We start from the raw sequence: 27,760 nt of genomic DNA on the forward strand, positions 1-27,760 counted from the left end.
TAAAAAACTCAATAAAAAAAAATTGCCACTCTTATCATATGTCTTGTAGGCATAGAGAAATGACCAATGCTCAGCATAAAAGATGGTGCACTGCTGAGTATCTTCAGTTTTTTTTCTTGATGTGTTATCACTGCTAAGAACTACTCCTGAATTTTTTATTTTTTTTGTCGACAAATAAATCTTGCTGCCCTCTGAATGCTGACTTCTCTTGGTAATTTTTTGAAGCTCTTTAAAGAAGTTTTTTACTTATTTGGACACGGTCAAGTAATAGACAGACATTCACTCTTGACTATAGACAGCAGTTCAGGAAACACTGAGTTCCATTTCAGAGTCTCGTAAGACAAATTAAACAAGTGTCTGTTTTGCTGAAGGACATGTAAAAATACATTTTGTGCCCTCACATTCGTCAGCCTTCATCTGTAATTGCAGTATCTGTAGCTGTTCTCATGTATCACAAACATGACTGAGGAAACAAACTAAACAACACAGCACCGTTGACACGATGCTGAGGAAGTGGACAGTGGATGTTACAGGATTTCATGACTCACATTCATCAGCTTGTGGCAGGAACATCATAAACTCACCTCAGAAATTCCTCCATACACAAACTAAAAAAATGTGCTGGAGACTACTTTTGCCTGTGCCCCTTGAGGAAACATGATCTTACAGTTTCATTAGAGTCACAATCATCAATGGGTGATTTAGTTCAGCTAATGGCAACCACAAGATATTCATTTCTAAATGTGTTGAAAGCCCAACTAACTCAAGTTAATTCCTCACTTACACACAAATATGATTCAGTTTTGAGGCTTTTATTTGTACTTATGTGCTCTGTGCTACCTGCCATTGTTATCTCAATCAGATTAACTCAGAAATATTTCTTTGGAGTATTTCAAATAAATAACATTTATGTATATGTGTATGATGCCATTATTATTATTGTTGTAACAATAATAGTGATTACTATTATCATGACAATGATTATTATTTGTTTTTAATTTAATTTAATTACATTTTTTTCAGATTTAAGACGCATTATTCCGTGTCATGTTGTCTATGACACTGGGAGTTAGCTTTGCACATGAATGTCTTTTCAGAGTTAAAATAAATGAACACACCCTGCTCACCATTTCTTGGAGGTCCTTTAGTCTGATCATTATCAATTTATGATAAACACGGTGTAAATATAAAATACACTGTAATTTTTGGAAAATCAAACACCTTTATTGGCACAGAAAGTTGTTTTATAAAACAATTGCTCGGATACAGAGGACAGGAAAGAATTTATGAGGTAAATGTTAAAATGTCAACAGAGAAATGTAGATGAGTTACATTACAGTCTCTTGTAACACCAATGAAATGCAGATCTTTTTTGGTTTCAGCACGTAAGTACAAAGATGTAAGAAGCTAGAAAAGCTACAAGCCTTACTTACACAATGTGACATTTATCCTCTGTAATTATAATTGTAACTGCTGTCATATGAACTGTATCTGTTGTAGTAATAATTTTCCTGTGCAGAAATGATGCTGAATATAATAATGAGAATCAGGACAGTGAGGCCAACCAGGACGGTGGCGGCGATGTTGAGGTTGCGAGCAGTGGAACCGTGGTGTCGGGCCCTTTGCAGATCTCCAACCATCTTCCGGTCTCTGGCCTGGAACGACCAAAGAACACTAGTTTTAGAGGTAGATTGATAATTATCTTGCCCATCGAGCTTTCTTCTGAATAGTGCTTATCATAGCCTTATTGATTTGTTTACTTGTTAGCAAAACTGCTGGAAAAGCCTTCTGCTGGAAGCATTATCTTTTCCCACTAGCTTTATCCTATCATTGCAAGAACTGACATTTTAGTTTAAAAAAATTGCAACAAAGAGGAGTTTATATGTGATTATGTGGCAGGGAGCAGGCATAGAGCCTGGTCAGATTGTAAGGTGTTCCTCTTTTCTTTTTCTTTTTAATGTGGCAAAACAGAAGCTTAGCACATGAGAGATGAAACTTCCAAGAAAATCCAAACTGTCCCGCATAAACTCACCTTGACGGAGTAGATGAGAGCTGCCAGTCCGAGGCAAAAAGGGTTCATATAGAAAAAGTTGAAGATGGACCAGATGATGTGGTCCTTTGGGGGCTCTTCGATGACGTTCACAGTGGTGTACTGAACCATTGAGGCTTGAGGCTGTCCATACGGCACCCCCTGCAGTGGAACCGAAGCACTCGGGTAACCTTGAGGATTCATCGCTGTGATCTCAGCTGCAGTTTTAGGTGGAGTGTGCAGAAATCTGTTGAAGAAGTGATGTGTTCCTGCAGGTGTTGACTCCTTTTTGAGGGTGTTTGGGCTGGAGAGATGACAGTTTTTTTTTTCCACTGTAAACCAATCGTGACAAAGAAAAACCCTATTTTTTGTCTGAGATTCACTCAGAATCCGCCTCATAAAACTGTTTCAGTATCAATCACTTAACATCTCAGTGGTTTTGATGTCGAGGCTGATTGGTGTATAGCGTGTGCTCTGTGCTGTGGGCACTGTGGTTAAGGACATGTTAAAAATACATGTTGTGCCCTCACACTAGTCAGTCTTTATCTGTAAGTGCCATGTAGCTGCTCTCATGAATCACAAACATGACTGAGGAAAGAAACTAAACAACACAGCACCATTGGCACAATGCTGAGGAAGTGGACAGTGGATGTTACAGGATTTCATCAGTCACATTCATCAGCTTATGGCAGAAATCTCTGGGCGACCTGGCTAATGCTGCCAGTAGTTGCTTGTCTCAAAGATTAAGCAATGTGTGCAGTGAAACGGCGAATGACTGATTAAATCAGTTATGCTTCTTTATTAATTTTATTTATTTATTAAAGCACCTACATAAGATATTCCAATAACACAAACTAAAAAATGTGCTGGAGACTATTTTCTCTGTGTCCTTGATGGATACATGGTTTTACAACTTCATTAGAGTCACAATCATCAGTGAGTGATTTAGTTCAGCTCATGGCAGCCACAAGATGTTCATTCCTAAATGTGTTGAAAGCCCAACTAACTCAAATTAATTCCTCACATACACACAAATATGATTCAGTTTTGAGGTTTTTATGTGTTCATATGTGCTGTGCTGCCACCTGCCTTTGTTATCTCAATGAATTCACCTCAGAAATCTTTCTTTCAAGTATTTACAAAGTAAAAAAGGATTAGATTTGAGAAACATTATTTTGTGTGATGTTGTCGATGACACTGGGAAGTAGCTTTGTACATGAGGAGCTTAGAGAGTAAAATAAATGAACACACCCTGCTCACCATTTTCTCTGATCATTATCAGTTTCAGACAAACATGGTGTAAATAAAAAATTCGCTATAATTTGTGGGAAATTATTCCAGCATGTATGCAACTACAAACACCTTTATCGACACAGAAGTTTGTTTTATAAAACAATTGCTCAGGCGCAGGACAGGAAATGGGAATTTATAAGGTAAAATGTTAAAATGTCACCAGAGAAATATATATGAGATCCATTTCAGTCTCTTGTAACACCAATGGGATGCAGGTCTTTTTTTGGTTTCAGCATCTAAGTACAAGGATGTAAAATGATAGAAAAGGTAAAAGCCTCACACAATGTGACATTTACCGTCCAAAGGAAATTCTCGTGAGTACAGAAAGGATGCTGGATGCAATAATGACAATCAGGACAATGAGGAAAATCAGGATGGTGGCGGCGATGTTGAGGCAGCGGGCAGTGGAACCGTAGTGTCGGGCCCCTTGCAGATCTCCAACCATCTTCCGGTCTCTGGCCTGGAACGACCAGAGAACACTAATTTTAGAAGAAGATTGATAATTATCTTCAACCTCAAGGAAACTGAACACTGCAGTGAAAACATACAGCCTCTGTGTCATAATCGTTTCATTTGTCCGTACACTGTCATGTCTTAAAACATATAAAATGTTAAATTGCAATATTTCTTGTTGTCCACCTATCTTTCTTCTGAATAGCGCTTGACTTGCAAAACTGCTGGAAAAGTCTTCTGCTGGAAGCATGATCTTTTCCCACTAACTCTGTCCTATCAGTGCAAGAACTGATATTTGTGTGTTTTTTTTTTTTAAATTAACAAAAAGGAGTTTATGTACTATTAAGTTACAGGGATTATATTGTAAGGTGTTCCTCTTTTATTCAATTTTAAGGTGCATTGAGAGAAGCTTGGCACATGAGAGAAAAATCCAAATCCAAACTGTCATCAGAATCCAAACTCACTTTGACGGAGTGGATGAGAGCTGCCAGTCCGAGGCAGAAAGGGTTCATGTAGATAAAGCTGAAGATGGACCAGATGATGTGGTCCTTTGGGGGATCTGCAATGATGTTCACATTGGTGTGCTGAACCATTCCGGGGCGTTCAGGCTGTCCATACGGCACCCCCTGCAGTGGAACAGAAGCACTCGGGTAACCTTGAGGATTCATCGCTGTGATCTCAGTTGCAGTTTGAGGTGGAGTGTGCAGAAATCTGTGGAAGAAGTGACGTGTTCCTGCAAGTGTTGACTCCTATTTGAGGGTGTTTGGGCTGGATAGATGACAGTTTTTTTGTCCACTCGTGACAAAGAAAAACCCTGTTTTTTGTCTGACATTCACTCTGAATCTGCCTCATAAAACTGTTTCAGTATCCATCACTTGACATCTCAGTGGTTCTGATGCAGTAGGTGATTGGTATATAGCGTGTGCTCTGTGCTGTGGGCACTGTGGTTAACTACTCTCAGGTTTATACGTCATGCACACTTTTTCACTCACATGCATATGCTTCTGCGTTTCTTACTTGTTGACCTGGCTACTTTTATTTCATGCTATGTTTATATGTGCATTTGTGCCAGTAGTTACCTCCGCCAGGAGGTTATGTAATCACCGGAGTTTGTCTGTTTGTCTGTTTGGAGGCTATCCGGATCACCTCCAAAATCTAATCGATTGTTACTTTTGCTCTTCCGGACATTCTGTAAAAATTTGGTGAAAATCCGTCCATGACTTTTTGAGTTATGCTGTTAACAGACAGACAGATGGCCTGGCGGAGGTATGCGCTCTCCGAGTGCTTTTCTAGTTTATACATGTATTTGTTCTATCTGGCGCCTCTTGGCCAAGTCATGTTTGCAAATGAGAACTGGTTCTCAAACATTTTTGCCTGGTAAAATAATAGTCAAATTTTTTTTAAAAATGAGAAAAAAAACTGAAATGGACTATTTCCCATCCTCTTTTCCCCAACGGTGTCTTATTGCTTCTTTTATGCAGCCTAAAGTTTAGAATTTGTAAGTTTATTCTTATGTTTACACCTCTAATGTTATCTCAGGTACCATATGAGATAAAAAAAAATATTATATATGGTATTATTCTAATCACCTGTTCAGTGTTATTTTAGAGCTGGGATTATCATAGATATTTACCATTTGATTTTTATGTTTAAGAAATTATCTCAAATTAACTTCTAAAGGTATTTGACCTCTGACCTCTCCTGGACAGTGAAGCTCATCACCACCCCTTGGGAGGAGCATGTCCACGACTGGTTCAATGTTGATTTGAATTTGACTCCAAAACTTTTCAAGTACAAGTAAGCCACTGGAATGCAAACTGGGCTAGGTCTCGTTCGGACTCACTCTGTGAAAAAGGCGGCTTTTTAAAAGGGGCTCTGTTATGAAAACTAAAACTTGGCTTAAAATTGGGTTCTGTCATGAGGACTTGGCTAAACTTTAAACTAGAGGTTTGTTTTCTTATGTTTTATTTTAAGTTGGACCTCTCAAGTTAATTTCAATACTACTAAAGCGCAAATATTTTCTGTATAAATATGAGCTTCAACTGTTAATGTTTTTCCTTTGTCACACTGTTGCAATGCAAACCTGCCAAACTGCCTTCTTGTCTCTTTGTTCCTGAACTGACTCATTACACGGTGTAAATGTAAAGTACACTGTCATTTATGGAGAATCATTCCAGCATATATGCAACTACAAACACCTTTATTGGCACAGAAAGTTGTTTTAGAAAACAATTGCTCAGATGCAGAACAGGAAATGAGAATTTTATTGGGTAATATGTTAAAATGTCAAATATAGATGTCTTCCATTTAAGTCTCTTGTAACAGCAATGACATGCAGATCTTTTTTTTTGATTTGAGCATGTAAGTACAAAGATGTAAAGTGATAGAAAAATTACAAGCCTCACACAATGTGACATTTACCGTCCGTAACGGCCATATGAATTGTGCATGGAACTGATCTGTCCAACAACGACGCTGTTTACAACAATGACAATCACGACAAGGAGGCAAATCAAGATGGTGGCGGCGATGTTGAGGGAGCGGGCAGTGGAACCGCAGGCAACTTCAATACAGTGCAAATATTTTCTGTATAAATATAAGCTTTGACTCTTGGTGTTTTTACTTTGTCACAATGTTGCAATGCAAACCTGCCAAACTGCCTCCATGTCTCTGCCTTCCTGAACTGACTCATCCAGCAGATCATCACTGTGGGCTGTATTCAAAATAGGTTCACATCCTCTGCTCACCGGGTATGTGAATTTTGGCCTTTCCAATCAGGCAGGTTGATTTTTTAAATTGTTTTATTAAACCTGGGTTTATCTGTTCTTTTTATCAGCCTGGCGTCCAGTCCGCCGTCATCACTTGGAGCCGTGCTGCTGTTTTGGTTTTATTAGTTTTGTTGTGTGGATTTGATTCTCTTTGTTTATTTCTGTTGCTTGCTGCTGGCTCGGAGCGGACTCGTCCTGGAGCAGCACGGCTGAGAGCTGCCTGGGTCTGCTCTGTAGAGGCTGATCTAACACTGACTGCGACCTAAAGCTGAAGGCCTCCTGGATTAATTGGAAGAGTTTATTTTCTTCTGTGTTTTATCCTGTTATTTGGACATTTATTTAGTAACTTCTTTTTTGGAACTTGGTTTCATATATTGTATTGACCTAATTATTCTTTTGTTTGCATGTCTATTTAGTTTCATATATTGCATTAAGTGACTGATTTCTTGTTGACTTCATGTTTTAATCTGTGTTTTGTCTTTGTTAAACTGAGGATTAGAGTCAAGAACACACCATGCTCACCATTTCCTGGAGGTTATATATATGTGCTATATAACAATGACGGTTCTGGTAATCCCTGGTGTTTGATGGAATGGTGTGTAACTGTGGAGGACACACAGGCACACAGCTCGAAGATCACAAACTATAATCTGTAACGCTGGTGTGAAGATATATGCTTTTTGGAATATGATGTGTGGTGTACTAAAAACATAATGGTGTAAACTTGAGGTATTATAACTTTTAATATACTGTAGATTTGAATCATAACAATGCAAGTATATGAAATCTTTCACAAAATAATGAGGGTAAGATGGGGGTGGGGGCATCTTCTCTGTAAAAGATGACCTAATGATAACTTAATGTGCATGTCTTCTGTATAGTTATATTTAGAGTGACATATGTTAACCTGAAGTCATGATCTTACCACTAGATTTAGAAAAGTATAATGGTGTCAAAACCGCCACTCCTCCTACCTTCAAAAACTCTAAGGATGATTTAACATTCTTATTTGTGTTTTATTTTATTCATCTATTTACATGGCCTGTTGACTCCGTCTGTTACGTATTTGTTGAGTTTGTGCACAGCAATATTATACCTAGATATTCCATGTGTGCGTGTTAAAACTTATTGAGTACTCATGATTACATTGATTTTTTTATGTATTTCATGTAGCGTACTTATTTGTAATTGCTTGTACAGCGCTTGTTACTTTATTGGGGTGGGTTTACTTGTTCTGTTTGTTCTTCGTCTGTCTTTGTTATGACGATTCTTGGTTTTTTTTGTTTGCATTGTAAAAACATAAAAAAACTCAATAAAAAAAATTGCCACTCTTATCATATGTCTTGTAGGCATAGAGAAATGACCAATGCTCAGCATAAAAGATGGTGCACTGCTGAGTATCTTCAGTTTTTTTTCTTGATGTGTTATCACTGCTAAGAACTACTCCTGAATTTTTTATTTTTTTTGTCGACAAATAAATCTTGCTGCCCTCTGAATGCTGACTTCTCTTGGTAATTTTTTGAAGCTCTTTAAAGAAGTTTTTTACTTATTTGGACACGGTCAAGTAATAGACAGATATTCACTCTTGACTATAGACAGCAGTTCAGGAAACACTGAGTTCCATTTCAGAGTCTTGTAAGACAAATTAAACAAGTGTCTGTTTTGCTGAAGGACATGTAAAAATACATTTTGTGCCCTCACATACGTCAGCCTTCATCTGTAATTGCAGTATCTGTAGCTGTTCTCATGTATCACAAACATGACTGAGGAAACAAACTAAACAACACAGCACCGTTGACACGATGCTGAGGAAGTGGACAGTGGATGTTACAGGATTTCATGACTCACATTCATCAGCTTGTGGCAGGAACATCATAAACTCACCTAAGAAATTCCTCCATACACAAACTAAAAAAATGTGCTGGAGACTACTTTTGCCTGTGCCCCTTGAGGAAACATGATCTTACAGTTTCATTAGAGTCACAATCATCAATGGGTGATTTAGTTCAGCTAATGGCAACCACAAGATATTCATTTCTAAATGTGTTGAAAGCCCAACTAACTCAAGTTAATTCCTCACTTACACACAAATATGATTCAGTTTTTAGGCTTTTATTTGTACCTATGTGCTCTGTGCTACCTGCCATTGTTATCTCAATCACATTAACTCAGAAATATTTCTTTGGAGTATTTCAAATAAATAACATTTATGTATATGTGTATGATGCCATTATTATTATTGTTGTAACAATAATAGTGATTACTATTATCATGACAATGATTATTATTTGTTTTTAATTTAATTTAATTACATTTTTTTCAGATTTAAGACGCATTATTCCGTGTCATGTTGTCTATGACACTGGGAGTTAGCTTTGCACATGAATGTCTTTTCAGAGTTAAAATAAATGAACACACCCTGCTCACCATTTCTTGGAGGTCCTTTAGTCTGATCATTATCAATTTATGATAAACACGGTGTAAATATAAAATACACTGTAATTTTTTGGAAAATCAAACACCTTTATTGGCACAGAAAGTTGTTTTATAAAACAATTGCTCGGATACAGAGGACAGGAAAGAATTTATGAGGTAAATGTTAAAATGTCAACAGAGAAATGTAGATGAGTTACATTACAGTCTCTTGTAACACCAATGAAATGCAGGTCTTTTTTTGGTTTCAGCACGTAAGTACAAAGATGTAAGAAGCTAGAAAAGCTACAAGCCTTACTTACACAATGTGACATTTACCCTCTGTAATTATAATTGTAACTGCTGTCATATGAACTGTATCTGTAGTAGTAATAATTTTCCTGTGCAGAAATGATGCTGAATATAATAATGAGAATCAGGACAGTGAGGCCAATCAGGACGGTGGCGGCGATGTTGAGGTTGCGAGCAGTGGAACCGTGGTGTCGGGCCCTTTGCAGATCTCCAACCATCTTCCGGTCTCTGGCCTGGAACGACCAAAGAACACTAGTTTTAGAGGTAGATTGATAATTATCTTGCCCATCGAGCTTTCTTCTGAATAGTGCTTATCATAGCCTTATGGATTTGTTTACTTGTTAGCAAAACTGCTGGAAAAGCCTTCTGCTGGAAGCATTATCTTTTCCCACTAGCTTTATCCTATCATTGCAAGAACTGACATTTTAGTTTAAAAAAATTGCAACAAAGAGGAGTTTATATGTGATTATGTGGCAGGGAGCAGGCATAGAGCCTGGTCAGATTGTAAGGTGTTCCTCTTTTCTTTTTCTTTTTAATGTGGCAAAACAGAAGCTTAGCACATGAGAGATGAAACTTCCAAGAAAATCCAAACTGTCCCGCATAAACTCACCTTGACGGAGTAGATGAGAGCTGCCAGTCCGAGGCAAAAAGGGTTCATATAGAAAAAGTTGAAGATGGACCAGATGATGTGGTCCTTTGGGGGCTCTTCGATGACGTTCACAGTGGTGTACTGAACCATTGAGGCTTGAGGCTGTCCATACGGCACCCCCTGCAGTGGAACCGAAGCACTCGGGTAACCTTGAGGATTCATCGCTGTGATCTCAGCTGCAGTTTGAGGTGGAGTGTGCAGAAATCTGTTGAAGAAGTGATGTGTTCCTGCAAGTGTTGACTCCTTTTTGAGGGTGTTTGGGCTGGATAGATGACAGTTTTTTTTCCACTGTAAACCAATCGTGACAAAGAAAAATCCTATTTTTTGTTTGAGATTCACTCAGAATCCGCCTCATAAAACTGTTTCAGTATCAATCACTTAACATCTCAGTGGTTTTGATGTCGAGGTTGATTGGTGTATAGCGTGTGCTCTGTGCTGTGGGCACTGTGGTTAAGGACATGTTAAAAATACATGTTGCGCCCTCACACTAGTCAGTCTTTACCTGTAAGTGCCGTATCTGTAGCTGCTCTCATGAATCACAAACATGACTGAGGAAAGAAACTAAACAACACAGCACCATTGGCACAATGCTGAGGAAGTGGACAGTGGATGTTACAGGATTTCATCAGTCACATTCATCAGCTTATGGCAGAAATCTCTGGGCGACCTGGCTAATGCTGCCAGTAGTTGCTTGTCTCAAAGATTAAGCAATGTGTGCAGTGAAACGGCGAATGACTGATTAAATCAGTTATGCTTCTTTATTAATTTTATTTATTTATTAAAACACCTATATAAGATATTTCCAATAACACAAACTAAAAAATGTGCTGGAGACTATTTTCTCTGTGTCCTTGATGGATACATGGTTTTACAACTTCATTAGAGTCACAATCATCAATGAGTGATTTAGTTCAGCTCATGGCAGCCACAAGATGTTCATTCCTAAATGTGTTGAAAGCCCAACTGACTCAAATTAATTCCTCACATACACACAAATATGATTCAGTTTTGAGGCTTTTATTTGTTCATATGTGCTGTGCTGCCACCTGCCTTTGTTATCTCAATGAATTCACCTCAGAAATCTTTCTTTCAAGTATTTACAAAGTAAAAAAGGATCAGATTTGAGAAACATTATTTTGTGTGATGTTGTCGATGACACTGGGAAGTAGCTTTGTACATGAGGAGCTTAGAGAGTAAAATAAATGAACACACCCTGCTCACCATTTTCTCTGTAGCTGGAGGTCCTTCAGTCTGATCATTATCAGTTTCAGATAAACATGGCGTAAATAAAAAATCCGCTATAATTTGTGGGAAATTATTCCAGCATGTATGCAACTACAAACACCTTTATCGACACAGAAGTTTGTTTTATAAAACAATTGCTCAGGCGCAGGACAGGAAATGGGAATTTATAAGGTAAAATGTTAAAATGTCACCAGAGAAATATAGATGAGATCCATTTCAGCCTCTTGTAACACCAATGGGATGCAGGTCTTTTTTTGGTTTCAGCATCTAAGTACAAGGATGTAAAATGATAGAAAAGGTAAAAGCCTCACACAATGTGACATTTACCGTCCAAAGGAAATTCTCGTGAGTACAGAAAGGATGCTGGATGCAATAATGACAATCAGGACAATGAGGAAAATCAGGATGGTGGCGGCGATGTTGAGGCAGCGGGCAGTGGAACCGTAGTGTTGGGCCCCTTGCAGATCTCCAACCATCTTCCGGTCTCTGGCCTGGAACGACCAAAGAACACTAGTTTTAGAGGTAGATTGATAATTATCTTGCCCATCGAGCTTTCTTCTGAATAGTGCTTATCATAGCCTTATGGATTTGTTTACTTGTTAGCAAAACTGCTGGAAAAGCCTTCTGCTGGAAGCATTATCTTTTCCCACTAGCTTTATCCTATCATTGCAAGAACTGACATTTTAGTTTAAAAAAATTGCAACAAAGAGGAGTTTATATGTGATTATGTGGCAGGGAGCAGGCATAGAGCCTGGTCAGATTGTAAGGTGTTCCTCTTTTCTTTTTCTTTTTAATGTGGCAAAACAGAAGCTTAGCACATGAGAGATGAAACTTCCAAGAAAATCCAAACTGTCCCGCATAAACTCACCTTGACGGAGTAGATGAGAGCTGCCAGTCCGAGGCAACAAGGGTTCATATAGAAAAAGTTGAAGATGGACCAGATGATGTGGTCCTTTGGGGGCTCTTCGATGACGTTCACAGTGGTGTACTGAACCATTGAGGCTTGAGGCTGTCCATACGGCACCCCCTGCAGTGGAACCGAAGCACTCGGGTAACCTTGAGGATTCATCGCTGTGATCTCAGCTGCAGTTTGAGGTGGAGTGTGCAGAAATCTGTTGAAGAAGTGATGTGTTCCTGCAAGTGTTGACTCCTTTTTGAGGGTGTTTGGGCTGGATAGATGACAGTTTTTTTTCCACTGTAAACCAATCGTGACAAAGAAAAATCCTATTTTTTGTTTGAGATTCACTCAGAATCCGCCTCATAAAACTGTTTCAGTATCAGTCACTTGACATCTCAGTGGTTTTGATGTCGAGGTTGATTGGTGTATAGCGTGTGCTCTGTGCTGTGGGCACTGTGGTTAAGGACATGTTAAAAATACATGTTGCGCCCTCACACTAGTCAGTCTTTATCTGTAAGTGCCGTATCTGTAGCTGTTCTCATGAATCACAAACATGACTGAGGAAATAAACTAAACAACACAGCACCATTGGCACAATGCTGAGGAAGTGGACAGTGGATGTTACAGGATTTCATCAGTCACATTCATCAGCTTATGGCAGAAATCTCTGGGCGACCTGGCTAATGCTGCCAGTAGTTGCTTGTCTCAAAGATTAAGCAATGTGTGCAGTGAAACGGCGAATGACTGATTAAATCAGTTATGCTTCTTTATTAATTTTATTTATTTATTAAAGCACCTACATAAGATATTTCCAATAACACAAACTAAAAAATGTGCTGGAGACTATTTTCTCTGTGTCCTTGATGGATACATGGTTTTACAACTTCATTAGAGTCACAATCATCAGTGAGTGATTTAGTTCAGCTCATGGCAGCCACAAGATGTTCATTCCGAAATGTGTTGAAAGCCCAACTAACTCAAATTAATTCCTCACATACACACAAATACGATTCAGTTTTGAGGCTTTTATTTGTTCATATGTGCTGTGCTGTGACCTGCCTTTGTTATCTCAATGAATTCACCTCAGAAATCTTTCTTTCAAGTATTTACAAAGTAAAAAAGGATCAGATTTGAGAAACATTATTTTGTGTGATGTTGTCGATGACACTGGGAAGTAGCTTTGTACATGAGGAGCTTAGAGAGTAAAATAAATGAACACACCCTGCTCACCATTTTCTCTGTAGCTGGAGGTCCTTCAGTCTGATCATTATCAGTTTCAGATAAACATGGCGTAAATAAAAAATCCGCTATAATTTGTGGGAAATTATTCCAGCATGTATGCAACTACAAACACCTTTATCGACACAGAAATTTGTTTTATAAAACAATTGCTCAGGCGCAGGACAGGAAATGGGAATTTATAAGGTAAAATGTTAAAATGTCACCAGAGAAATATAGATGAGATCCATTTCAGTCTCTTGTAACACCAATGGGATGCAGGTCTTTTTTGGTTTCAGCATCTAAGTACAAGGATGTAAAATGATAGAAAAGGTAAAAGCCTCACACAATGTGACATTTACCGTCCAAAGGAAATTCTCGTGAGTACAGAAAGGATGCTGGATGCAATAATGACAATCACGACAATGAGGAAAATCAGGATGGTGGCGGCGATGTTGAGGGAACGAGCAGTGGAACCGTAGTGTTGGGCCCCTTGCAGATCTCCAACCATCTTCCGGTCTCTGGCCTGGAACGACCAGAGAACACTGGTTTTAGAAGTAGATTGATAATTATCTTCAACCTCAAGGAAACTGAACACTGCCCCTGAAAACATACAGCCTCTGTCTCAGAATCATTTCATTAGTCTGTACACTGTTATGTTTAAAAACATGTAAAATTTTAAATTACAATATTTCTCATTGCTCACCTATCTTTCTTCTGAATAGTGCTTATCATGGCCTTCAGGATTTGTTTACTTGTTAGCAAAACTGGTGGAAGAGCTATCTTTTCCCCCTAACTCTATCCTATCACTGCAAGAACGGATACTTCAGTTTTTAAAAAAAAACTGCAACAAAGAGGTGACAAACCTTTGACTGGTATCATAAACTCACCTTGACGGAGTGGATGAGAGCTGCCAGTCCGAGGCAGAAAGGGTTCAGGTAGACAAAGCTGAAGATGGACCAGATGATGTGGTCCTTTGGGGGCTCTTCGATGATGTTCACAGTGGTGTGCTGAACCATTCCAGGGCCTTCAGGCTGTCCATACGGCACCCCCTGCAGTGGAACCGAAGCACTCGGGTAACCTTGAGGATTCATCGCTCTGAGCTCAGCTGTAGTTTGAAACAGAGTGTGCAGAAATCTGTTCAAGAAGTGATGTGTTCCTGCAAGTGTTGATTCCTTTTTAAGGGTGTTTGGGCTGGGCAGAAGAACCAGTTGCGCAAAACCAATTGTAACACACTTGCATTTGCAGTGTCTTTGGTAAAGAAAAAAAAGCCCACATTTGTAATACAGGAAGTTTTGCAAAAGAAAATTCACTGAACTTTCACAGAAGTAGCAGTCTGATGAAAAGTCATTCTCCGAACAGGATCCTCAGAAGTATAGCTGGATCAGCATGGAACCTATGGCAGAAATTAAAACATTAACATAAAATACATTATTAATATACCTAACATTAAAACACTCACATATTAGTGAACTGTAAAGCCCATCACCACTGAGCAAGAGGCTCCCTCATGAAGGATCACATCTGTCATGGTGCCGTTTGAACAAACTTCACATTGATATAAAATCTGTACACAATATAAATTACACTGCTAGTATGTATATAACCATGAAACAGAACAATGACACTGAAACATGGATGTAATTACAGTCAGTCATTCACATTTGACTACAGACAGCAGTTAAGGAAATGCTGATTAGCTCCATTTCAGAGTCTCATGGGACACATAGAATCTGTTTTGCTAAAGGAAACATAAAAATACATTTTGTGCCTTCACAGTAGTCAGCCTACTATATATATATATATATATATATATATATATATATGTGTGTGTGTGTGTGTGTGTGTGTGTATTCAGATTTAGGAAACATTATTTTATGTGATGTCTCTGACACAGGCAGGTAGCTTTGCACATGAATATCTTTTCAGAGTTAAAATACATGAACTTACCATGCTCACCCAGTACAAAGATGAAAAAAGCTAGAAAAGCTCCAAGACTCAATTACACAATGTGGTATTTACTATCCGTAATAGCCATTTGAATTGTAATTAGAGTAGGAATACTCTACTGTATTGTTTAGTGACACTATTGTGACTTAATCTGCCTGCTCAGGGCCAGTGATGATCAGGCAGCTTTGTCACACACATAGTCAAAAATCAGTTGTGGATCAAAACTTGGAGTCTTCATAAAGTTTTCAAGAAAGAGTCTTCAAGCAGTCTTCAGAATCTGATGCAAATAATGTTTATTCAATACAGAGGCTGTAAGAACAAACATGTGCAAAATCTCGAGATTTTAACAGACTATGCAAAGCGTTACATTGTCTTTATACCTATGCAAATTCCTTCTAAACACACCTTTTCCGTTCTGGAAAGCTACAACCCATCGTCTTAAGACCCAATCAAAATTAATATGGTGTAATCTTACCAAAGTTAAACCACCTCCTCTTTTTTTATTTCTGTTAGGCTAGAATTATTTCTGCTTGACTCAGTGTGCCCTAGGTTTCAACTCACGAGCGCAGATGAAGAGAGGACATGAACTTCCTGTCTCATGCCTTATATGGGCTCCATAGGCTTCAGTTGGGCTGCTGCTTTCCACAGGATTATCCAGTGTATTCAAAACTGCAGTTGACGTGTTAGGTCTTACAATCTTGTCTTTGATTACTCTTCAATTTGTTTTACGAATCCTATTTGTCTAATTTTATCATTTGGTCAATCTTAAAATGCCACAACAACACATAAAAATACATTTTGTCCTTACCCACTATCCATCCATCCATTATCTATACTGCTGAATCCTCATTAGGGTGGGGGGAGGCTGGAGTCTGTCCCAGCTTATTTGGGCAAAGGCACCCGACGCTCTGGACAGGTCCCCAGTCTGTCACAGGGCTACATACACACGTGGACAAAATTGTTGGTACCCCTCAGTTAAAGAAGGAAAAACCCACAATTCTCACTGAAATCACTTGAAACTCACAAAAGTAACAATAAATAAAAATTTATTGAAAATTAAATAATCAAAAACAGCCATTACTTTTGAATTGTTGATTAACATAATTATTTAAAAAAACAAACTAATGAAACAGGCCTGGACAAAATGATGGTACCTCTATAAAAGATTGAAAACTATTTGACCAGAGTGACATGATTAACTCAGGTGTGTCATTTATTGACATCACAGGTGTTTCCAAACTCATAATCAGTCAGTCTGCCTATTTAAAGGGAGACAAGTAGTCACCCTGCTGTTTGGTGAAAAGGTGTGTACCACACTGAACATGGACAACAGAAAGCGAAGGAGAGAATTGTCCCAGGACATCCGAAAAAAAATTATAGACAAACATCTTAAAGGTAAAGGCTATAAGACCATCTCTAAACAGCTTGAAGTTCCTGTGACAACAGTGGCTCATATTATTCAGAAGTTCAAGACCCACGGGACAGTAGCCAACCTCCCTGGACGTGGCCGCAAGAGGAAAATTGATGACAAATTGAAGAGACGGATCGTTGGAATTGTATCCAAAGAGCCCAGAGCAACCTCCAAAGAAATTAAAGGTGAACTCCAAGGCCAAGGTACATCAGTGTCAGATCGCACCATTCGTCGTTGTTTGAGCCAAAGTGGACTTCATGGAGACGACCAAGGAGGACACCACTGCTGAAAAAAACTCATAAAAAAGCCAGACTGGAATTTGCAAAAATGCATGTTGACAAGCCACAAAGCTTGTGGGAGAATGTCCTTTGGACAGATGAGACCAAACTGGAGCTTTTTTGGTAAGGCACATCAACTCTATGTTCGTAGACTCAAAAACCAAGCATACGAAGAAAAGAACACTGTCCCTACGGTGAAACATGGAGGAGGCTCAGTAATGTTTTGGGGCTGCTTTGCTGCATCTGGCACAGGGTGTCTTGAAAGTGTGCAAGGTACGATGAAATCTGAAGACTATCAGATGTGATTACCACAGCGAAAAACATTTCGTGGTGAGCGGCATGAAAAACATGACGAAATCGTGTTGGTGCGCACGAAACCGAAACTAAAACTTACGTGACAGTTCACGAATCCCCGTGAGACCGGGTTGTCAGTGTGGTACACACCTTTTCACCAAACAGCAGGGTGACTGCTTGTCTCCCTTTAAATAGGCAGACTGACTGATTATGAGTTTGGAAACACCTGTGATGTCAATTAAATGACACACCTGAGTTAATCATGTCACTCTGGTCAAATAGTTTTCAATCTTTTATAGAGGTACCATCATTTTTGTCCAGGCCTCTTTCATTAGTTTTTTTTTTTAAATAATTATGTTAATCAACAATTCAAAAGTAATGGCTGTTTTTGATTATTTAATTTTCAATAAATTTTATTTATTGTTACTTTTGTGAGTTTCAAGTGATTTCAGTGAGAATTGTGGGTTTTCCTTCTTTAACTGAGGGGTACCAACAATTTTGTCCACGTGTGTATACAAACAATCCCACTCGCATTCACATCTATGGGCAGTTTACAATCATCAACTAACTGTGGGATGAAGCCAGAGTACCCAGAGAAAGCCCATGCACAGGGAGAACATGCAAACAGGGGCATTAAAAAACATTCTGCAATTTTCCCAGAAAAAAAATTGACAATAATAATATATAATTATAGACTGCGATTCATCAGATATGTGCATCTGCGTAAACATGCCGAAGCATTGCGATAATTGTTCCGGCCGGTCAGGTACAATTGCCAAAACTGCATGTTTTCAAGGTGCCCGCATGCTGGACCAGGTGGAGGAGAGCTGGGAAATGGGGAAATGCAAATTTCAGCAATAATGTCTAGAAAACGTGGATTTCAGAGAATGAATACAGTCCGTGGGTGGTCAGGGGTGGTTCCAAGATTCAGAAATAGTCTAATGTAGGGACAGTTTTCAGATAAAAATCATCTTTACAGAAAACAAACCTGTGTAGTTTGTTGAGTTCATGGTCATGACATTAAATTTTTTACAATATGGTATTAAAAAGCATTAAATTTGACTGGCTGATTTCTGCAGAAACCCTGTTGAAGGATTTGATGCACATTGCTCTCCAAAATGGGCAAGAACCACTTTGCTAAGCAGTGCTTCTCAAGACGAAAAGAGGGGAAGACAGCAAAATCAGTACACACAGTGAAGGACACTGATTTGAGTGACACATTTTTGTTGGCATGGTCAATTGTGAGAATGAACCAGAAAAGGAAATAAGTGCAGTCACAAAGGATAAATGGACAGCACCACTGCAAATAAATGGGACTATAATTACAATGAAATTGGACACTGGTGCAAAAGCAAACTTGATCAGTGCAAATGTCATGACATTAAAACAATGAAACATAAACCAAAAATACATAATGTAGTGACAGAATTGAAAGATTACAATGGACAGAAGACAGAGTGTTGATGATATTGCATCACCACAACAAACACACCAAATGAGAATGTTGATTCTATAATACAGAACTTTTCAGGTGTTTTTAGAGGTTTTGGTATGCTACCATTCACATACAAAATCCAGCTCAAGAAACTGTGCAGCCAGTTGTGTATGCTGCATGCAGAGTTCCAGCACCACTGAAGCACCGTCTAAAGAAGGAACTAGACAGGATGACAATGATCGGTGTGGTAAGGAAGGTAGAGAAATCAACTGACTGGGTCAACTCCATGGTGTTCACAAACAAAAAGAATGGCAACCTGAGAATATGGATCAAAAGATCGAAATGAGAACATCAAACGTGAACACTACCAGATACCCAAACGTGAAGAAATCAAAAGTGAGATGGCACATACCAAATACTTCTCAAAGCTTGATGCATGACAAAGCTTCTGGCAATTTAAACTAGATGAAAGCAGTACTAAATACTGCATATTTAACAAACCTTTTGGCAGAAACTGCTTCCTGAGACTACCTTTTGGCATTATCACAGCATTCAAAGTGTTTTACAGAGCAATGGAACACATCATCGAGGGATTGGATGGAGTTTGGGTTTTCGTCGAAGACATTATCATCTGGGGCTCCACAACCCAAGAACACAATGAAAGGCCGATCAGAGTACTCGAGCAGGTACGCAAATATGGACTAAAGCTCCACAAAAGCAAATGTTATTATGGAGCACAAGAAATAGTCTTTCTGGGAGACAAGCTCTCGGCACAAGGCATTCAAGCCGACCAAAAAAGTTCATGCCATAAAGAACATGCCTGTCATGGTCCCTCCCTCCTCTGTGCTTCCAGCTATCAGTCCTGGTGGATTGGACTCAGCTGTGGTGAGAGCACAGGTGAGTTCAATCAGTGATCAGCGGCAGTTAAAGCCTGGCTCTCCCTGTCACTCCCTGCTGGATCATTGTCTCTGCTGGCTTCATGTCAGCTGCACTCTGCTCTGGCTAGCTCAGTCCTGGTCCACCACAGCTCCGGACCTCCACCTGCTCTGTCTTGCCCGACCTGTTTCGAGGGCCTTCCCCAGCTCCCACTTCCGGCCTCCACTGCATTTCTGCAGCCACCTGCCTCTGCTGCACATTGGCAGCTCCCAGTCTGCACTGCCACAGCTGGCCAGTTTCCACACCGGTCTGCTACCACAAGCACCCCAGTTGGACCTTTCAGTTGTGAGTCACGCTGTTTGTTTAGCTGAGGTTCCAGCCCATGCAGTGGGGAGTTTTATTATTGGTTATCTTAGAACTCTGTTGGTTTTAGTTAAAATTGTTAGTTTTGAATAAAGTTTGGTTTACCTAGGTTCCTCTGCCAGTGGCATCTTCTGTTAAATAAAGCTCTTGGTTTTTTTTTTAACTTCCATCTGTCTCTGGTGTGCCTGCACTCTGAAAAAACAGTTAAACAAAAGATGGCTGCTCACGGTGATCACTCTATATTCTCAGAAATCCAGCTGTTACTGGTCTATATTCTTACAATCACAGCTTTGAAGTACGCTGATGTGTGCCTTGGTTTGAAAACAGGGAAGGATGTTTGCCACACCCTCTGACCCTGGACGACATCACGACTCCGCTTTTATATCATGGTCTTCTTGGTATCGTCAACCAATCCGGTGCTGACCCGTCATTCTGGTGTCCAATCTTGGTGGTGGTGCGGCGTAGCCCTATTTGCATATGTGATAGGCACATAAAAAGGACACACAGCACACAGGAAACTACTCATACGACCGCAGTTGTAACAGATGTCACCAAGTATTCAACTCATGATGATGAAAATGCAGCGATATGACTTTGAACTCATCTACACACCAGGAAAACACCTGATAATTGCAGCTGCACCCACAAAGAGCACAGTGAGTACAACTGAAAAGGATGTTCAATGTCATGTAAACATGGTGTTTTCTGCGCTTCCTGTCTCAGACACCAAATCTAAACTAATAGCTAATGGAAAAACAAAAAGACTTAGAACTACAATATGTCATTGAGACATAAAAATGGATGGCCTGTGGGTTCCTGTCCACAGTTCTATCACAGTAGAGGTGAACTGAGTGTGGTTGATGGAGTTTTGCTAAAGCAAAACAGAACTGTCATTCCACAAAAATTGAGAGATGATATACTGCACAGGGTCCATGAAGGTCATCTTGGTGTCGAGAAGTGCAAAAGGAGGGCAAGGGACACAGTTTTCTGGCCTGGAATGAACAACTACATTGAGAAACTGGTAGGCAGATGTGAAACATGCCAGAAGCACAGGAAGAAGCAAACCCAAGAGCTGATGGTGGCAGCTGAAATGCCAACAGCACCATGGCAGAAGGTTGGAGTTGATTTGTTTCATCTTAAAGGAAAAGACTATTTGGGTTGTCACTGACTATTACTCAATTTCCCTGATGGCATTGACAACAAGCACATCTTCAACCTGTGTCATAACACATGTAAAATCCATCTTTGCCAGACATGGTATACCAAACACGTAAGTGACAATGGGCCATGTTTCAGCAGTAGAGCATGGCAGGGTTTGCAGAGCAGTTTGACTTCAAGCATGTGACATCTAGTCCACGGTATGCACAGTCGAATGGGAAAGCCGAAAAGAGCGTTCACATTCTCAAACACCTGCTGAAGAAAGCTGCTGACAGTGGCTTGGATCCCTACCTTGCTCTACTAAACTACAGAGCATCACCACTGGAGGGCGCACTGTCACCTGCTGAACTGTTGATGAATCGAAAGCTATGTACCACATTGCAGAGCTTCATGAAGAAAAACAAAATATCCAAATCTCAAACGAAAGTTACAGCATTACAAGATGAAGCAGAAGCCATTTTATGACAGGACGGCTAAACAGCTTCCACTGCTGTCAACCAACGACACAGTCAGGATTGAGAATCCTGATGGTTGGAGGACAAAAGCCACTGTACTTAAAGAAGTACCTCCCTATTCATTTACTGTGAGGACAGAAGATGGACAAATCCTCAGATGCAATTGCCGCAGTCTTCTTAAACACAAGAGATTGTCCCAAAACTCTGTGAATCCCACACAGAATCTGAGTCCATCGTTTCACCTTCGACAGACCGTAATAATGCACACACACCAAGTTTAACTGTGCTGAGAAGATCTACAAGAGAGATCAAAAAGCCTTAGAGACTGAACTTGTACAGCAGTGACTGTTTAAAAAAATAAAAATTAACAAATGCAGTGCTTATGTTTTGAATAGTGGTTCAAGTTATGGTATATGCTGAGCAAATGTACACTGTAAAAGTGTGTTAATTGAAAGAAGATTAGTAAGGGCTACTGACACTGTTGCCTTGTTTTTTCTGTATTATCATTTAACTCAAAGAAAGGGATGTGTTGATCAGGTGTCATGCCACTTTATACCACAGGGTGTCAGTAGTGATTGATAAGAACACATGGGGTGTGGAATTCATATACATGTACAAGTAGAACCGCCAGGCAGTTATCTGTTGTGGTCTGCATGAGCAACCATGGTGATAATTAGTGATGGTGAAATCGAAGCTTCATAAAGCAATGAACCACTTTGACACATCTGCTTCAAGAATGACACATTGCTTCGAAGCATTTGACACAACCAGAAGAGTGACATCTGCTGGGCCTGTGTCAGAACTGCATCCAAGTGGAAAAAATTGAAAAAGCCTCAGGACTGCTTGTCTCACACTGCTTTGAACTTGCAATAAATGTTTTAAAACGTTATATATGTATGTTTGTGTGCATATATGTATAGTGTGTTTCTATGAATGAATGTGTGTTGTGTATGTGTGAATCTATGCGTATGTTTCTGTGTGTTATTTAATGTATGAAATGCAACTAGATATATCTAAACCAAATTCTAACTAAATGTATACTCTCCCTAACTTCTCTCAAAATGACAAATGGCAAATGCACTAGCGTAATCTCCTCCTCTCAAAAACCCACAATTTGAGGAGTGAATCAGACCCCTATGCCTTTTAAGACCTGGACAGATTGAAATGTCCAACCCCTTCAAAGTTTGCGCGAAGCACTGCGACACGCGATGTGATGTAACGAGGCCTCGTTCTCGATAGTCACGTGATTGTGGGCGTGCTGAAGCAGGGATCGAAACACCGTCTCGGAACACTTTCGCTTCAAAAGCTCGGCACTGTGTCGAGCAAACTGGCTCGAGCATAACATCACTAGTGACAATGAAGAAGTTAAGCTAATGGCAGAAGTGTTTCTTGTATAACCATGAAACAGAACATAGGCCTTCAAATGAAGTGTGACTGACAGTTATTTGGTTGCATTTTGGTTGGTCTTATGAGACAGTGTTTTGTTGGAAATCCATGGTCTAGAGAGTGAAGAGAAAGGTTTAGGGAGCAGTTACCTGGAGCCTCCAGTGCTGCTTACATGTTGGTCTCCCAGTGAGGTAGTCTGCCACCTGTTCAAAGAGACCAGGATGTTGCTGCATGTCCCTGAGTTTCTGCTCATGTGTGCGATGCTGCGTGGTGCTCAAATTCATTCTTTCATTCCAAGCCATCCATCCATCATCTAAACACTGCTCAATCCTCATTAATGTTGCGGGGGGCTGAATCCAAATAAGCACACTGACATTCACACCTACAGAAAATTTAGAATCACCAATTAACCACAGCATGCAGGCATGTTATTTGGTCGCGGATCCGCAAAAATTCGCGTATTGAGGTATCAATTTTGTGACCCAACGTGAATCGCCCAAATTTGATGAGAAAAAAAAATATAGGGTGTAAGGGATATAGAGTTGGATCGCACATAGTTGTCAACAGTGCGCTGGCAAAAGCACGAGTTCGAAACAACGATTGGAGAGCATTATCGAAAGTTAGATGTAGCTGGGAAAGCGAGGTGCATGGTGAGCGACGATGAGACAAAATACAGCGACAGAGGATGCCAAGCGCTGACAGACCACATGAAAACGAAAAATCATGCCAGGAAATTGTACGAAAAGCTCTCTAACCACCAAATGCCCAGCAATTTTTTCACCCGGCGGAGGGAAGAGACGCGACAACAGGACCAAACATACGGGATCAGTAGTGTGTACTTGCAACCATAGACATAATAAAGAGTAGACGCCGCTCGGGCTGCTGAGCAGCGAGAAAAACGGCCGCCGTCTTGGTCATTAGTCAGTATTTTGTTTATATATGTATATATAGCGTAATCATATATTGTCTCTTCAAATTATTAAAATAATTGACTTTACTGTCATTATCCGCTTCTCTAACATATATTAGTGTGTGTGTGTGTTTACAGTGTTTGCAAAATACCTGTCTACAGTCGAGCTTAATATCAGAATATTCTATTACCTATTATTATTATTATCTATTATTCCCGCTATGAATATTAAAATACGCCGAACCATTTGTCCTGTATCATAGCTACATGTATGATGTTTGCAGCAAAAAATAAAAACGCGTGAAAATCAGTTTAATATTCAGAGTTAAGATAGATTAAATGCGCTGTCAAACAGCGCCGAGTGGAGCGGCTGACCGGACCAAGATGGCGGCCCCACCGCTCGTCAGCCCCAATAGGCAGTAGCGGTCGATGCGGCGTCTACTCTTTATTATGTCTATGCTTTCAACAACCCAGTGGCATTGCCCCACAAGTTCCTCAACAGAAGAGGCTCACTCCCATGGTCGATCGGAAAGCACACATAGTGATGACTTCATGTGGCTCATTCAAATTTGAATCCAGTATAAATATTTGGTTTCATCACATTAACATGACTTTGTGCTGTTTTGGGGGGGTGCCTAGAAGGTCCCATACAGACATTTTTTTAAGCCTTCGTGTTTAAAGAATTCCTGGTGTCAGAGTTCACCAGAATGCACCATTTCAGCCTTTAAATTTCAAAGGTTTCTCCCAAACCCTCCCCCAGGCTCGGTCACTCCGCTCCCTCGCTTCCAAGGATTCACTTATTTCGTAATTTCACAATGACATGCCTGAGCATGTTTTTGGACTGTGGGAGGAAGCCAGAGTACAAGAGAAGACTCACACATGCAAACTCCACACAAACACGTACCCAGGCTGGGACGAGCACCAAGGATGTTTTAGCTGCGAGGTGGCCGTGCTAACCACCGAGCTGCTGTGCAGCCCCTTTCCAAATTAGTGTATTTAAAATTCATGTATTCTTGATACACACAATGTAAAACTCTGGACTGAAAATGAACCAAATATTTCCTTAACTGTAAAAACTGACAGTTTTAAAAAGATCAAAAAGCAGAATGCAACAGATGAAACCAGTATGGAAACTACACCAGAAGTTGATATGTGTTGGTAAACTGTAAAGCACAGAAACTTTAGCAAGGAGATCACTCATGTAGGGTGCTGTGATAAGATCATAATATCACAGGAGCTGCAGCTTTTAGAGAAAAAATAAAGCTTTGTAATACCCTTGCTCCATCAGAATATGTGCTACAGAAAGTCTAGAAGCATGTAAATGTTTCATTCGCGGTATAGAGGATTTAATGCCAGTTTGAGGAGGGGATATCTGTAAATAATCATTCACTCTTCACTATAGACGGCAGTTTAGGAAACACAGATTAGTTTCATTCAGAGTCTTAAAAGACAAAATCTGTTTTGCTTAGGGACATGTAAAAATACATGTTGCGCCCTCACACTAGTCAGCCTTCATCTGTAACTGCAGTATCTGTAGCTGCTCTCATGAATCACAAACATGACTGAGGAAAGAAACTAAACAACACAGCACCATTGACACAATGTTGAGGAAGTGGACAGTGGATGTTACAGGATTTCATCAGTCACATTCATCAGGTTATGGCAGAAATCTCTGGGATGCCTGATTGATCCTGCCAGTAGCTGCTTGTCTCAAAGATTAAGCCATGTGTACAATGAAACTGAGAATGACTGATTAAATCAGCTTCTTTATTAATTTTAATAATTTCTTAATCAACCCACTTAAGAAATTGCGAGAAATTAAAGTCACAATCATCAATGAGTGATTTAGTTCAGCTAATGGCAAGATGTTCATTGCTAAATGTGTTCGAAGCCCAACTAACTGAAGTTAATTCTTCACTTACACACAAAGAGGATATAATTTGAAGGCTTTTATTTGTACTTATGTGCTGTGAGCTACCTGCCTTTTTTTTTTATCTCAATTAGATCAGATCAGAAATCTTTCTTCCAAGTATTTCAAAAGAAAAAATGGTCAGATTTGGGATTATCTTCTGTGATGTTGTCTAAGACACTGGGAGTTAGCTTTGCACATGAATATGTTTTCAGAGTTAAAATAAATCAACACACCCTGCTCACCATTTCCTCTGTAGCTGGAGGTTCTTTAGTCTGATCATCATCAGTTTCAGATAAACATGGTGTAAATGTAAAATACACTGTAATTAGTGGAAAATCATTTCATCCTGTATACAACTACAAACACCTTTATTGGCACAAACAGTTGTTTTCTAAAATAATTGCTCAGATGCAGAGGACAGAAAATGAGAATTCATAAGGTAAAATGTTAAAATGTCACCAGAGAAATATAGATGAGTTCCATTGCAGTCTCTTGTAACAGCAATGAGATGCAGTTTTTTTTTTTTTTTGGTTTCAGCATGTAAGTACAAAGATGAAAAAAGTTAGAAAAGCTACAAGCCTCACACAATTTGACGTTTACCCTATGTAATTGTAATCATAACTGGAACTTCTACCATATGAATTGTGAAAGGAAGAACTGATCCGTCCAAGAATGACGCTGTACAGACAAATGACAATCACGACAAGGAGGCAAATCAGGACGGTGGCAGCGATGTTGAGGGAGCGGGCAGTGGAACCGTAGTGTTGGGCCCCTTGCAGATCTCCAACCATCTTCCGGTCTCTGGCCTGGAACGACCAGAGAACACTAGTTTTAGAAGTAGATTGATAATTATCTTCAACCTCAAGGAACTGAGAACTGAAAACATACAGCCTCTGTCTCATAATCATTTCATTAGTCTGTACACTGTTATGTCTAAAACATGTAAAATGTTCAATTACAAAATAGTAGTTGCCCACCTATCTTTCTTCTGAATAATGCTTATCATGGCCTTCAGGAAAACTGCTGGAAAAGTCTTCTGCTGGAAGAGTTATCTTTTCCCACTAACTCTATCCTATCAGTGTATGAACTGACATTTTTGTTTTTAAAAACTAGCAAAGAAGATGAGTTTATGTATAATTAAGTGTCAGGAATTATATTGTAAGGTGTTCCTCTTTTCAATAAAAACCATTGAATCAGAAGGTGTGTCCAAACTTTTGACTGGTAGCATGAACTCACCTTGATGGAGTGGATGAGAGCTGCCAGTCCGAGGCAACAAGGGTTCATGTGGATAAAGTTGAAGATGGACCAGATGATGTGGTCCTTTGGGTGATCCACGATGATGTTCACAGTGGTGTGCTGAACCATTCCAGGGCCTTCAGGCTGTCCATACGGCACTCCCTTCAGTGGAACCGGAGCACTCGGGTAACCTTGAGGATTCATCGCTCTGAGCTCAGCTGCAGTTTGAAGTGGAGTATGCAGAAATCTGTTGAAGAAGTGATGTGTTCCTGCAAGTTTTGATTCCCTTTTGAGACTGTTTGGACTGGACAGAAGAACCAGTTGCGCAAAACCAATTGTAACACACTTGCATTTGCGGTGTCTTTGGTTAAAAAAAAAAAAAAAGCATTTGTAATACAGGAAGTTTTGCAAGAGAAAATTCACTGAACTGTCACATTTCTTGCAGTAAATCTGCAAAAGAAGTAGCAGTCCGATGGGAAGTGATTCTCTGAACAGGATCCTCAGAAGTATAACTGGATCAGTGTGGAACCAACGGCAGAAATTAACACATTTTAGTGAACTGTAAAGCCCAGCACCAGTGAGCAAGAGGCTCCCCCATGAAGGATCACATTTGTTGTGGTGCCATTTGAACAACTTCACATTAAGATAAATCTGTAAAATATATACAATTTAAATTACTGTGCAACACAATGACAGTGTTTAAAACACTGTCAGTATGTATATAACCATGAAACAGAACAAAGATACTGTTAAGAAACATGGATTTCATTGCAGAGTCAGCCATTCACATTTGACTACAGACAGCAGTTAAGGAAATGC

General features: G+C 39.7%; 3 protein-coding genes across 3 annotated transcripts; all 3 read right to left on the reverse strand.

The window, feature by feature from the left end:
• Window positions 1-1,445: 1,445 nt before the first annotated feature.
• LOC127535098 (dispanin subfamily A member 2b-like) lies at window positions 1,446-2,246 on the reverse strand. Its single transcript, XM_051952095.1, has 2 exons — window positions 2,033-2,246; window positions 1,446-1,655 (listed from the first exon to the last, which is right to left on the reverse strand). The coding sequence occupies exons 1-2, from the start codon at window positions 2,231-2,233 to the stop codon at window positions 1,446-1,448; spliced, it is 411 nt and encodes a 136-aa protein (XP_051808055.1). The 5' UTR covers window positions 2,234-2,246.
• Window positions 2,247-9,121: 6,875 nt separating this feature from the next.
• LOC127535034 (dispanin subfamily A member 2b-like) lies at window positions 9,122-10,145 on the reverse strand. The gene is made up of 2 exons (XM_051951791.1): window positions 9,878-10,145; window positions 9,122-9,500 (listed from the first exon to the last, which is right to left on the reverse strand). The coding sequence occupies exons 1-2, from the start codon at window positions 10,076-10,078 to the stop codon at window positions 9,291-9,293; spliced, it is 411 nt and encodes a 136-aa protein (XP_051807751.1). The 5' UTR covers window positions 10,079-10,145; the 3' UTR covers window positions 9,122-9,290.
• A 3,490-nt stretch (window positions 10,146-13,635) lies between these two features.
• LOC110962631 (dispanin subfamily A member 2b-like) lies at window positions 13,636-27,275 on the reverse strand. The gene is made up of 3 exons (XM_051952096.1): window positions 27,133-27,275; window positions 14,168-14,358; window positions 13,636-13,803 (listed from the first exon to the last, which is right to left on the reverse strand). The coding sequence occupies exons 1-3, from the start codon at window positions 27,143-27,145 to the stop codon at window positions 13,636-13,638; spliced, it is 372 nt and encodes a 123-aa protein (XP_051808056.1). The 5' UTR covers window positions 27,146-27,275.
• Between the last annotated feature and the right edge of the window lie 485 nt (window positions 27,276-27,760).

The sequence above is a fragment of the Acanthochromis polyacanthus genome, chromosome 8 (genome assembly GCF_021347895.1).
Source record: "Acanthochromis polyacanthus isolate Apoly-LR-REF ecotype Palm Island chromosome 8, KAUST_Apoly_ChrSc, whole genome shotgun sequence".
NCBI lineage: Eukaryota > Metazoa > Chordata > Actinopteri > Pomacentridae > Acanthochromis > Acanthochromis polyacanthus.

Coding starts and splice junctions, on each gene's coding strand:
- LOC127535098 (XM_051952095.1), bottom strand. CDS start 2,233: ATGAATCCTCAAGGTTACCCGAGTGCTTCGGTTCCACTGCAGGGGGTG. Junction 1,656..2,032: donor CTCTCATCTACTCCGTCAAG/GTGAGTTTATGC, acceptor TGGTCGTTCCAG/GCCAGAGACCGGAAGATGGT.
- LOC127535034 (XM_051951791.1), bottom strand. CDS start 10,078: ATGAATCCTCAAGGTTACCCGAGTGCTTCGGTTCCACTGCAGGGGGTG. Junction 9,501..9,877: donor CTCTCATCTACTCCGTCAAG/GTGAGTTTATGC, acceptor TGGTCGTTCCAG/GCCAGAGACCGGAAGATGGT.
- LOC110962631 (XM_051952096.1), bottom strand. Junction 13,804..14,167: donor CTCTCATCCACTCCGTCAAG/GTGAGTTTATGA, acceptor TGGTCGTTCCAG/GCCAGAGACCGGAAGATGGT.